Source organism: Phoenix dactylifera, chromosome 3 (assembly GCF_051530095.1).
Source record: "Phoenix dactylifera cultivar Ajwa chromosome 3, Ajwa_hap1_PhDact_Kaust_v1.1, whole genome shotgun sequence".
Taxonomy (NCBI): domain Eukaryota; kingdom Viridiplantae; phylum Streptophyta; class Magnoliopsida; order Arecales; family Arecaceae; genus Phoenix; species Phoenix dactylifera.
Window position 1 is genome coordinate 49,799,335 of NC_143192.1, and position 13,760 is coordinate 49,813,094.

Below are 13,760 nucleotides of genomic sequence, written 5' to 3' on the forward strand. Positions count from 1 at the left end.
GAGGTGGTGGCGAGACTCCCACAAAAAAAAAAAAAAAAAAAATAAGAAGAAGAAAACGGAAGAGGAAGAAGAACAAAGTAAAGAAAAAAAAAAGAGAGGGGGCACTTACCGCGGACCACGGCCTTACCTCGCCGTGGTCGGAGCCGGAGAAGTTCTCCCGGAGGAGATCGGCCTCGATCCCACCTCCCGGCTCTTCTCCTCTCCTCCGGCATCACTTCGAAGGAGAGGGAAAGGGCCGGCCTCCCACCGTCGCCGCCCCGAAGGGGAAGCACCACTCCGGGCTGGTAGATCTGGCCGGGGAGGGTTCGGTGAAGGTCGGAAGGAGGAGGAGGCGGCAGATCCGGCCGGAGGAGAAGAAGAAGGCCACAGATCTGGCCGGAGGAGAAGAAGGGGAGCCGGAGAAGAGGGCCGGAAGCATGGGCTTCGGTAGAGACAAAGAAGAGAAGAGGGAAAGAGAGGGAGTGACCGAGAGGGGGAAGGCCACAGATCTGGCCGGAGGAGAAGAAGGGGAGCCGGAGGGCCGGCCGGAGGTATGGTTTCGGTGGAGACGACGGAGAGAAAAGAGAGAGAGAGAGAGAGAGAGAGAGAGAGAGAGCGGCCGGATGAGGGAGAGGGGGTCGGGAAGGTGAAGAGGCGGAAGCCTCTGGAAGGGGGGAGAAAGAACCCGATAACGGGTTCGCGGGTCGGATCCGAATCCGAACCCGCAACCCGTTAAGCCCAAAGAAAAAGAAAAAGAAAAAGAAAAAGAAAAAGAAAAAGAAAAAGAAAAAAAAAAAAAAAAAAAAAGGGAAATGGTTTAGCCAAATTTGACTAAACCCGAGCCCAATCAAATTGGGCTAAGTCTGGACAAGCCAGACTATAAATTAAACCAAAATTAAAGCCCAATTTAAGCCAATGTAATTAATTTGGGGGCCAAATTGATCCCGGATTGACCCTGACTCAGGCCCAAACGGGTCACAGTGACCCTAAACCCGAAATTTAAACCCAATTAAGCTGGGAATTAAGCTTAGTGGCCAATCGGAAGGCCAATTAAGACTTATGAGCCCAGCCAAGACCCCAATACAGAGGAATTAGGCTTGGGCTAAATTTCAGATAGAAAAGGAAATAATCTATTGTTATTATGACATGATTGTAGGTGACTTAGGACACGTCACCAGGACGCAGGAGACCTAGGAGAAAGGCGAATCACTGTAAGTAACCTGTTCTAATCCTATTATAGATCATGTCATGTTATTAATGTTTTCCTAAGCATTTATTTTAAGTACATATGTTTCATGCATGATATGTTACAATGCATAAGTAACTTGCATGATCCCAGAAGCTATGGCTATGTATGCAACCTGATGATATTGATATTTTAATCATACATGTAAGTTTATAAAGTCTTAGCTAGCCCCAGAGGCACTATAATGGGCTCAAAGATGCTACTGAGAATGACTGAGCCGCCAGTGGCTGAATAGTAACTGAGCTGCCCCGCCAGTGGCTGAATAGTAACTGAGCCTGCCCCGCCAGTGGCTGAATTGGAATTGGGCCTGCCCCGCCAGTGGCTGAATAGTAACTGAGCTGCCCCGCCAGTGGCTGAATAGTAACTGAGCTGGCCCCGCCAGTGGTCGAGTCTGACTTCGCAGTAGCATCCGAGAGAAAAAGGACCACGGCATGCCGGGGGGCACGGTTTCATATGCATATAATATGAAAATTTTGTGATTTACACTACTGCTTTGTTTAAATTGCATACTTATTATGCCAGGATGATTATTAGATAAACATGCATGTCAGCTTCTCAAAACCCTGATTTACATGTTTAGTCTACTGGTTGATCCGGTAGGATTATGCAGGATTACTTACTGAGCCGTGTAGCTCATATCCGTTCATTTACTTTTTCTTTCAGATCCTCACCAGTGATCGCCACCAGATATGTTTTTATTTTGTTACAGAGCTTCGTATTTTTGGAGAAGCTTATATACTTCTGTACATTTGAATAGCATAGAAGTTCTGTATTTTTGGTTTGAAACTTGAAGGTTGTACTGCAAACTGTTAATATATATATAAGGATGAATCCTTTTTGGCTACCTGTTACCCCTGTATGAGGCTGCGTGCTACTGTGGGCGATAGTCGGCAATAGCACGGCCGTGTCACGGATCCGGATCCGGGGCGTGACAATGAACATTGCCCCCTCCTCACTTGAGCACCTAGCGTTCAAACACTACATAGCTTAGTTTGCTGATAATAACTAAATCTCGGGGAAGATCTTTTAGTACAAGGGTGGAATTCTCTCAAAAGGAATATGCCATTGGTATTTATACAGGAATTCTGTGCTTTGACAAGCTTGGCTAAATAGGAGCAGGTGCGGCACTCAGGATTTGTGCAGAAGCAAGCCTTTCCCAATGCTGTAGTCCACAAGCCTATGGCATTGACCTAAAGCTAAAAGCACTAGGACTCGATCCTTAGGATAAAGAGAAATTAATTTGGGGAGCTTCCTTTCCTCAATATCTTTTGAAACTCGAGCCGAGAACGAACTAGAATTACCTATATCTACGTATTTATTTTGCATATAGTCTATTAAACATTCCATAGTTACTGAAAAATCACCTAGCTTTGCTCATAATCGCTATATCACATAAACTAGCATGCCCTGCATTTGAAACTCATTCAGTGCAAACTATAATCTTAAAAACATCTGAAAAGTAGAATCATTACTCAACAGAGCAGATAAGGACACAATCTTCCAAATCGCCAATCACCAAAGACAGAGAATCAAAACGAAAGCAAGAATCCGACAAATTCCAAACCAACCAATCAAAATGAACGTTCAAAGTTAACACATGGGTTTAATTTGTGGTCTGAATAATACGAGGCGACAACATACAAAAGTATATTACGTCCTCTTCCTTTCTTTTTTTATATTTTTGATGAACAGGGAGGACTACTTACCACCATTTCATGAGGCATATCTAAACCTTATAACAAAAGAAGTAGACTTGCAGCGATAAACGAAACATCCTGGATAATGTTGAGAACCTAAACTCCAGCACCAGCAAAGTCATGCAAAATTTAAATTTTTCTTCCAGAAAATCAGAAGGATCTGATAAACGAATCCAAAAAAACTGAATGGAAGCCAAAAGAAACTGTCACAACCCAGGACTTCACCTGAAATGGCTAGCCGGAAGTTATTATTTGGGTTCCTTGATCCTGTATAAATACCCAAGATCTACCCAGCGAATAACCGATATAGGACTAAACACACGCCCGCACGGGTCCTCACATACTCCCCCCGTTCAAGCCCTGACGTCCTCGTCAGGCTAAAGGTTCAAATCCATTTAAATTTAATCACAAACACCACGATCGGCTCATAGTTAGCCCCAATGGATCCGTGCTGCAGTGTCTCCTAGTCCACATAAATTATGGGTTGGGTCCGCTCTGATACCAAATGTCATGCTCCCGCCTCCCCGGGGCTTCACGTAGGCGTCACCCGCCTCATATGCCCAGGCTCTGGAACGAGTCTTTCCGATGTGGGACTATTGAGCCTCACACCCTTCCCACCATCTCGTCCTCAGCTCTGATACCATTTGTCACAACCCAGGACCTCACCCAAAATGGCTAGCCGGAAGTTATTATTTAGGTTCCTTAATATTATATAAATACCCAAGATCTACCCAGCGAATAATCGATATGGGACTAAACACATGCCCGCACCGGTCCTCACATAACAGCCAAATAAGGACACATTTTTCGGATCATTACTTCTGTAGAATATTCTTTTTCTTTAGTAATCCACTTGCCAAACAAAAAGAAACAAACAAACAAACGGTGTAGTTAATATACTTAATGTTCGCAATCATCATCACCTGAGCTAACCGGTGTTCGAGCACGGCGACACGGTGCAACACCGATCCTTTTGGCACGGGCTTCTTCCGCCGCCAAATCCAGCGGCACGTACCACCTCTGCGGCGGAGAGACAACGCCGTCGCTCCTCCGCGACAGACTCTGCTTTCTTTCTAAATACTCCATCTGAGATTGTTGCGTCCAGAACAAGATAATAACAATATGTAAATCATGATAAATCCCACAGATAGATACCAAAGATACAAAAGAAAGTGTTTATTAGAGAAAAGCATGGCTAAAACCTTACCAAGTTATCAAGGCGATCCAACCTCGGCAGCAGCAGCGGCACGTGACATCTCCCATGCCATCCTTCTTCAAGCGCCATGGCTTCCTTCTTCAGAAGACGCCGGCTCCTAAAAGGCGTTTCTCTCTCTCTCCGCTGCCTTCCAAGTTCTCGCGGTCTAACTGTCCCGTTACAACGACGTACCCAAAAAAGCAACGCCATATTACCGTTGTTGTACCACGGAGCGTCGACCCGATACGTAAGACTCAAAGTATCCGATGCGGGTAAGGGCGACAGGTGCCAATTTCGGATTGGATCGAGCAAGAAAAAATAATATGGAAAATCTTAACCTATATCCGACCCGACCGGTCAATTTGTATCATCCAATTGATTCAATCTAATTACTTTTGCAAGATTCAATATCTGATACACCTAGCCTAATCTATCAAATTAAGTACTAGTCAAGATTTTTATGAGTTAATACAATCTTTAACCATCTTAATGGGTGACTAATCCCAAGATTAGCAGAAATGGTGGATCACACGGGTCCATGATAAAATGCTAGATGCATATGGAAAGAATTATAATAATATGCAGCTTTGGCATGTGCATATAGTTTTACATCTATCCCAAAAAAACACACACACAAAAAAAGAACAAAATATTGACAAATAAATTTGTATTATACTAAAGATAATGTTATCGACCACCTTTTTAAGGCATTGTTGCCGATGTCTTTAATAATTCAAAAACTTATTAAATTTGGAAGATAAAATTAGGAAAAAGTGTTGATGCCACGTGAACTAATATCTTAGGACAAATTTATTGTAGGAATAAATTGACAACTCAGTTAGGATAAATATCTTTATTTCTCAATTTTGACATTTTGTCATACCAAAAATATTTTCTCAGTTTGTTTACCAAATAAATATTAAAGTTTTACAGCACTTTAGAAATGTAGTTTGTAAACAGCAAATAGCATTTTATAAAAGCTCTACTTCAAAAAGTCTTACTTTCAAAAGCTCAACCGCCAAAAGCTTTGCCAAACGGGGCCTAAGATCATTTTAACAATACAAGTGGTCACTGCAAGGATTCGGTGGCTTGAGTATTCCATCTCTGGTGTCATCCACATAATACAGTAAATCGGTGCAGTGGTTCATTTCGTATAGTGGATTTAGTTATTAAAACAAAATAATAGAAATAAATTATTGTTTTCTGTTGTTAGTTCTTTTTCCTTTTTTTTTTTCAAAATAAAATGTAGACGGATCATTTTGAACTTACATTGAAATATTATATTAGATATTCTTCTTTCTCATTCTATATATTAATAGACTTTATTTCAAAATCCAAACCAGGTCCATAGGCCGCAAACACTTACTAAAGCCGGTCTTGATCTCGAATTGGCTTGGCCGGTCCAAGCCGTACCACTACGGGGACGAGGGCAAAAGCGGAGAGAAAGAAGTGCCAGACCGGTACCTAAGATCTCCGCCGTACATCGGATCATGATTTTTTTTTTTTTTTGGTCAAAAGATAGGAGGGGAGGGGGAGGGATCAGCCCACCCACGTAGCAGCCCCATTACTAGGCCCTCCATTCACTAGGAAATGTTCGATACAGGTCGCAGGTTTTTGCGTGCCTTTTTCGACCCGTAGGCTCACTGCCTCATATGTGGGTACGTCATCTTCGGATCATGATTTTTGAGGCTTCATCTGCGACGTGAGAAACCCAGCGAAGGAAAAAAGGTAGAGCGTACAATCGTGGGCTCTCTTGTGGGCTGGGGGGATGGGAAAGGAGGGAAAAGGAATTGTGACTTTTGGGGAGGACGGACTTGCTCTCGCAGTATGGATCCAGAAAAAGAATCCACGCTGAGGACAGAACTCTTCCCGATCGTCTAGATGGGAAATGGCCTTGATATCACAACTTGGCATGATTCTGTTAAAACTTAATGGAGTTTTTGTGAATATGATATCGTTTGCAAGTTTTCACCCTTTTTTTTTTTGTTGATACATTGTTTGTAAATTTTTATTGATCGATGATTGTTTTTATAGGTTGTTTATAGGAATCAGTTTCGTTAATATAATTTTAAAAATTACATAACAACTTATATCAGCCTAAATTATTTTTTTATCTATTAATATTATTTTTTTATCAGTATGATTCTATATAGATAAGTATTATTATTTTTATTAATATGATATTATACTAGCTTATATTATTTTTTTCTTTATTCAAGTATATATATAACGTACTAAATAGTATGAAAAAAAAATAAAATTATTTTTTTTTTTTTGTTTTTCGCTCTTTCTACAAATATTTAAAACAAGTTCTTCGAGGAGATCGGAGCTTCCCAAAGAACCAGCACGAAGGAAAAAGAAGCGGCGTCTCGTTGGAGAAGCTCAAGGGTGCATACCCATGCTATGGTCTCAGTTCATCCGTAAATTAAAAAGGTAGTGCAATTATCTCCGTTCACTCCTCCCTAGACGTCCAGATTTTGTTTTCTAAGCACACGTATCTCGCTTGAATCCTTTCTCTTTGCCGGAGGCACAGGGCTCGTTTGGTTCGCAGGGAAAGGAGGGAGAAAAGTATGGTCAACGGAAAAGTAATGAAATGCCTCTTATTTGGTTGGAGTTTTCAAAGGAGAGAGATAGAAAAGTTGTATTCCCATGGGAATATGATTCCCACATTTCATGGAAAAGTCTTTCCCATAAGATATGTGAAAGTTATTTTCCCATGAGGTGGGAATCACTTCTTTTTTATTTTTTCCCAAAAAGACCCTTCAGCATTAAAGAAGCATTAAAGCCTAATTTTTATTAAGGGCATAATAGGAATTATACATAACTATCCTAAGAAATTGGATGGTCAACCAAACATAAATACTTTGGAAATTTGTCACTTTCTCATCGTTAACCAAACATGCCAAAAGTACTTTCCTAGGTATCCTCTTCCTAGGAATCTGATTTCCAGGAATCATATTCCTAGGAGGGAAAATACTTCCGCGAATCAAACGAGCCCACAAAAGTCAGAACACCAGGTAAAAATATCTTCATCAAATTTTATTTTATGACACCCCCTAAGATAAACCCCTCTAATCAGATGGGAATCATAAGTTTCCATCCTTCCATATACATCATCATCAACAAAAATTTCTTGGTTTTCCATGAACCGGCATATTTGTATCGGTCGTCTGTAACAAGAATTTTTTAATGTTATAATTTTTAGATAAATTTTGTGATTCCTTAATCTAAAAGGTTTTGGAAGATATATAATAATTAAAGTCATTAAAAGAATATGAAGTAATAGATACAATTAAATGCACATTTTAAATTTAACTATTCTGAAATATTAAAAGAATGGAATAAAGTATATTTGTTTTTATTTTTTGTTAAAGGGAAAATAATATGCACAATTATTAATAAACTTTTAGTTTAATTCTTGCTCTTTAAATCAGGTGGATGCACATTCTAAGCTACTTTTAACCGTAGCATAAATATAAAATTACCACAAATTGTCTATTTCGAAAAATGCGCGAAAAGTTACTACGTAATCCATAAAAATATGTAGGACTCATAGTACTAATTGTTAACTTTTAATTATTTTAATACTAAGGTTTTGAAAATATCCAAAAAAATAAAATGAAATATATTTGTTTTTATAATTATTCTATTAAAGAGTGAAATTTGATTTTTTAAAATATTTTAAGATGGTCGAAAAAATTTCAAATGTAATCAATATAAGTAAAATAAATCATCATAAAAAAGTATTACTGGTTTTGATTGAGAGGGTTGCATTTAAATTAATTATCAAGGGGTTGAGTTAGCTCTCAAAATGTATAATTTTTTACAATGCATTTAGAAAATTAGGTTTTCACGAGCACCACCTAGTTCATAATAACAATTTAATGGTGTCGTGCAATATAGGTGATTGCTAGAGGTAAATATGTAAGTAGGAATGGTAGTATAAGTACATATGTAAATTGTAACTTTGTAACAGCATATATGTAAATATTTCCTTGATGGATGAACATAAAATAGGATAAAGAATATGGAATTAACTAATTGAGATTACCAAATACCAACTGTTTATAGACATTGATTTTAAATTTTATTAATCAATCAAGATACTAGAATAGTAAATATTAAGAATAAAATGGAAACCTTGGCTTGGGGTGCGCAAGCTCGCATGCCACGTTGCCACCGGAGTTGGAAACAGCGGCCGCCGCGCCTAGGGCGCCCAAAGGGTGGGTTTTCAAATTAAATAAAATCCTCTCTGCCTCCACCTCTTCCCCCTTCCCTGTAACTGTGTACATAAAACAAAAACCCACAGCCTCTGCTAGATTTTTATTTTTCTTCTTTCCTTCCGGCATGTGCAGCAGAGAGAAGCGGGTGGTGATCGAAATCTCGTCTTCCTCCGATGAAGAAACCAACAAGAATAGGAGAGAAGCGGAGGAGAGGAGGAGGTATTCGGATGTGGAGGTGAAGACAGGGGAGGAGAAGTGGAGGGAAGAGGAGGACTGCTGCATTCTTCCCTTCGACCCCTTCGCCGCCGATCGCAAACAGAAGCTTTCGCTCCCCGCCCTGCAGCACCAGCTCGATGACCTCTCCGTCGTCGCCGAACGAGGCCAGGTGTTCCTTCCTCCCCTCCCTTTCCTTTTGTTTTTAATTCTCCCTTTTATTTCTCGTCTCTCCCTTATTCTTCCGGAGAAAGATATTTTGGTTAATGCGGCATTCAAAAAGATATTCTTGTTTTCCTTGATTTATTTACATCCCATTTATTTCTAGAATTATTCGTGCGTCGGCGGTGCGAGATTTAGAAATTCCATATAGTGACGGATTTGCGCTCGGTTTCTTGGAATTGCCTTGATTCGTACTGTGGCCTGTCACCTATTTCACCACCTCTGGTTGGCTTCATTTAGTCTCAAGATTCTAGCACTATAGGAGACTGAATTATTTTCTTCCTTTTACTCCTTTGATTTGATTTAGGGTTAATTGCAAGAATGGAGAAGACTACACTTATTTCACCCAATTGGTCTGAAGCCACCAGGAAAATTGCAAAACCTCGTGCAAGATCTTTTTAGAATAATGTCTAATAGATTGAAGCTGCGTACATGCTGTATGGTAAGGAAATCAACTTTTTCTCATGTCTGAGGAACGAACAAGACTAATCTTATGCCCTCGGTATGAAACATGGTGCATTCCATATAGTATCCCATTTTGCTATAAATTGTTTGTAATACACAGTTGCCTCTGCTTGTGTGGATCCTGTCTGATCTTGTTGGTAGGGCCCACGCATACCATCAAAGTTACATGATGCATGAATTTCTACAGACCTGTAGACATAGTCGATGCTGCATCTCTTATCATTATAGGCAGCTGCACAAAACTGCCGTAGATGCAGAAAGAGATGATCAAAATTATTGACAATATTCCTTGCACTAGTTATACACATTAATTGATAAGGTCAAACGTGATTGTCTTAATTGGGGGAAGAGGATTCATCTCTGATTGATATCTGTGGATGCAGGTTGCTTGCAGAGATTATCCCCATTCGCGGCATCTGTGTGCTGAATATCCCTTTAGCAAGACAACCCATGAAAGCTGCTGTTTTAAGGTATTAATTTTTTATATGAATTGTTTACTTCCCTCACATTCGAGGCATTTGGTTTAGAATATTTTTTTATAGTCAGACAAGTTCAATTCCTTGCAGAGGAATTATTGAATAGGATGTAATTGAAGGAGATAGCAAAAATCCATTTAGTTCAGAAATAATTTTTGCAGTATGGACTTTGTATATGGTGTTTTTAATTGTTTATTATGTTTCTGATGGAAGCAGTACTTTGAACACCCTCATAAGAGCCTCCGAAAGTTACTAACCTCTGGGTGTGTCATGAATGTAACAGAATAAGCCCTTTATTTGAGGAAATTGAAAAGAGATTGCATACTTCCATCCTTATAGATCAATAGATCCAGCCATTCTTTTTAGTTGAGAATGAAAAGAGCTATCTGCACTTAAAATCTGACTGATTCACTAACAGAACCATTTTTATTGTCTAGGTGATCTTCAATAGGAATGAAGGTCATGTTTTTGCTAGATTGTAGAGGTTTTTCCACCCAGAATTTTCATTGGTAGGAAAAAAGATATGCATATGTATTTCTAAATTTGTACTAGTGTACGATTGCTCTTGAATTAAAAGGGGAAAGATTACCAACTTATTTCATTCCTAATGTCTTATAGATTTCATTTGGTTGTCATATAGGAGTGAATAAAAATATCGAAATGAATTTAAAAAGATCATTTTTCTCAAAAGAAATGTGACAAATGCTTGATTGCAAAATTATTTTGATTATTTCAAACATCAAAATGCATAAGTTACATGAAATTGAATGGTGTTTGAATTTTTAGGGATCGGGATGAAATTGTATCCAAAAAAAAAAATTGAACCCAATAGCCTAACCACAAACTCTTTTTGATGAACTCTTGTAAAACATACTGCAATCATACTCATTATGAAAGGACAAATCTAAACCTGACACTGTTTGTGTCATATATGCAACAGCAGAGGTCTGTTCTGCTTTGGGGGGGCTTTGCATCTGCCACATTGTCTATATTTCTTCTACATCATTGAAAGCAAGAGAGGAAACAGGGATTCGATTTGGTCGGAGGGATGAAGGAGGTCACTATTGCAATATCAAGGTTTTGGGGACTTCACTAATACATTTTTGGATTGGATTTTAGTATCCCAAATTTTTTTAAATTGCATAATTGATGGCCTTCATGATCCCCTTTTTCATCTTACGTTATTGGCCTTGTCTTAGTCGTCTCCTCAAATTGATGTAGTTGATGTGGGGAACATGATACAGAGTGGAAATCAGCTTAATCAGGGTCCCAGAAAGTAAGATGGATTAATTGGAAAGCTGCCAGCCCTGCAATCTCAAAGATTTTCGGCATATAGAAAATTCACTTAAGGTGACTTCTGGTATCCTGAAAATCTTGAAATTGCATTATTGGCTGCCTCTTGCATCTTGAAATAAGTTGTAAGCTGATCAGACTCAGCTTGTTATATGGATGGTGCAGTCAAGCTCGAGCTGATCTCCATAACAGTTGTTGAAGTTTGGCTTATTTGTTTACTTGCCTTTTACTAATGACCTTGAATAGGATTGTCATTGATCTGATCCCTAGCTTCTATTAACTTTTGCAAGCTTAAAACTTTGAATGATGTTTTTGCTTGGCTTCTCCTCCCCACACGCACCCCCCCCAACAAATCAAACGAGCTCGTTATTTAGCTGAACACAATATATTCTTGAACAGCTTGTTTCCTTTGCAGCTCAAGCTTAAAACATCGAATGATGTTTTTTGCTTGGCTATTCCCCCTAAAGAAAATGAGCTCAGTCGAGCTCGTTATTCAGCTGAACGCAATCTATTCATGAACAGCTTGTTTCTTTTGCAGTTCCATGTACAGCCCCTCAGGATTTGTGTTCTACCTATTTCTCACCTTCCCTCACCTTTTTTTTCCGTCACTTTGCACAAGCAACAGGCAGAATAATATATCAGAACTGCTCATCTAATTTGTTTATGAATTAATTTTTTTTTAAAAAAGAAAAACTGAGATCTTCGGTTCAGTATGAGCACCCAACACATTTATTCTTTTTTTTTTTGTGCTGATAATTTAGAGCATAAGACTGTGCTTTCTTCCAATCCACCTGAAAATTCACTATATGGTTTCTATAAGTTATTCTAATGGCATCGACTTGTGGCTGTCCTTGAAAACTCTACTTTACAGGACACACTTTCCGATCACTGTTGTTAATGAATGAGGATGGGAATTGAACTCAGGTGTCTTGTATCAACATAGGTTTTACCAGCAAATCCAGTTTGCACCTTCACTTTCCAAACTAGTCTTTTACTCTGTGGTTTTCTTTTTTTCCAAACTAGGCTGTTTAAGAAACTTCCTTTTGTTATCGACTGTGATATTCTTGGCTGCTTTTAACCTCTTCTTTTGTTTTTTGGTTAATTGCAGTGTTATTGCTATGTATGTGATAAAGCTGCTCCCTGCAAGTTTTGGAAGGGGCCAAATGGACACTGCCATGCATCTGATCGAGATAAGTCATGGAAAGAAATGAGGAAATTTAACCGACCAATTAAGCCACGCAAGGTCAAAACTCATTTCTAGTTTCCAAGTTTGTAATCAACTTCATTAAGTTGCAGCACAGGAGAAAGGGACATTTTCTTTTTAAATTATGCGGCCATACTTTTGGTTTCAAAGGATTTTTGTAAGAGCTTTCTGGGGGATAATTATAGCTGGTTTGACCTGTTTTTTGATGGTTCCACCGCACTTGGGCTTCGCATGTGCTACTTTAGCCGAGGCGTATGGGTCATGAAGTGCATTGGATCCTTGTAGAGTTGATATGAAGAACAAGTTTTTTTATTATTATTTATTTTTGAAACATATATAGAGTAGTATGAAGAACAAGTTGAACAAATGTTACCACAGTTTATCTATGTTAAAGTTATGTGGTGCTTATATGATCAATATGGATTTTTTTTTTCATTTTTTTTATTTGGTTTTTCATAGAAGAAGCCATGGGCAATGAGCTGCAGAAGTCTGACCGTGTCTTGGACTGCTAGGACCAGTGAAACACAATCTGGTCCTAGTATTAAGGCACATGCGGTGCATGTTAAGTGCTTCGTTGGTCCCATGGACAGGGTAATCACTAGAAGGTTATTACATCGACCAGTGAAATGCTGTGCAACTTATCCGACGCCCAATTAGTTCGAAACCAAAGGAGGATCTAATGGATGAGCATGTTCTCATCTATCAGGAAAATATTAATAATGCAGTAAACAAGATTGATTCAATAGAGAAATACTTGATATTTCATTATGATTGTTCCAAGAAGAGATGGGAGAAGTGAAAATGCAAATGCAACCAGTACTTTGTTTTGAAATGTGAACTATTTTAATAGATACACTCCTTTATTACAATACCTAGCACTGTGCTCCATGCGTGCAGCTTGATATATTTCAATCAAGCAATACAACATGATATGGCCAATCTACTTGTAAAGAAATTAATTTCAGAGTAACATCTGCAAGACTGCAACCCACACATAAGACTGAGCATATCTTTGATATTAGCTATTAATTTAGGTATGTAAAAAGAATTAGTTAACAGACAGTAAACGAAATGACAGCAAATAAAATTCTATAGTTCTAGGTAATAGCTCCTAGCAATCAATATATATATATACATATATACATATAATTCTCATATTTCTTCAAGAAAAATTTCATTAGATGCATCTGTCCATCGTATTCTGCTGCAAAAGTTTTCCATCTAAGATCGTTTAGAAAGAAAAATACAATTGACAATCTGTATAATTGTCATCCTAAGTAAAAATTAATAAATTATGTTTTCAAGCTCATAAGTTGAAAGCAGAAACGAAATACAATGTAGATGTAAAGCAAATAACACCTGTGCAAATATTATCCAATAAATTATTCTTAATAGAATAATAGTTATAATGTATTTACTATGAAAGTACTTAGTAACCGTTAATTTAGATCTGTCCATCGTATTCTGCTGCAACAGTTTTCCATCTAAGATCGTTTAGGAAGAAAAATACAATTGACAATCTGTATAATTGTCATCCTAAGTAAAAA

The 13,760-nt window shown here is 38.5% G+C and overlaps 1 protein-coding gene across 1 annotated transcript; it reads left to right on the plus strand.

Moving 5' to 3' along the window:
• Positions 1-8,340: 8,340 nt before the first annotated feature.
• On the plus strand, positions 8,341-12,421 carry LOC103711788 (RPM1 interacting protein 13-like). Its single transcript, XM_008798068.6, has 3 exons — positions 8,341-8,725; positions 9,624-9,710; positions 12,118-12,421. The coding sequence occupies exons 1-3, from the start codon at positions 8,465-8,467 to the stop codon at positions 12,268-12,270; spliced, it is 501 nt and encodes a 166-aa protein (XP_008796290.1). The 5' UTR covers positions 8,341-8,464; the 3' UTR covers positions 12,271-12,421.
• The last annotated feature ends 1,339 nt before the right edge of the window (positions 12,422-13,760 follow it).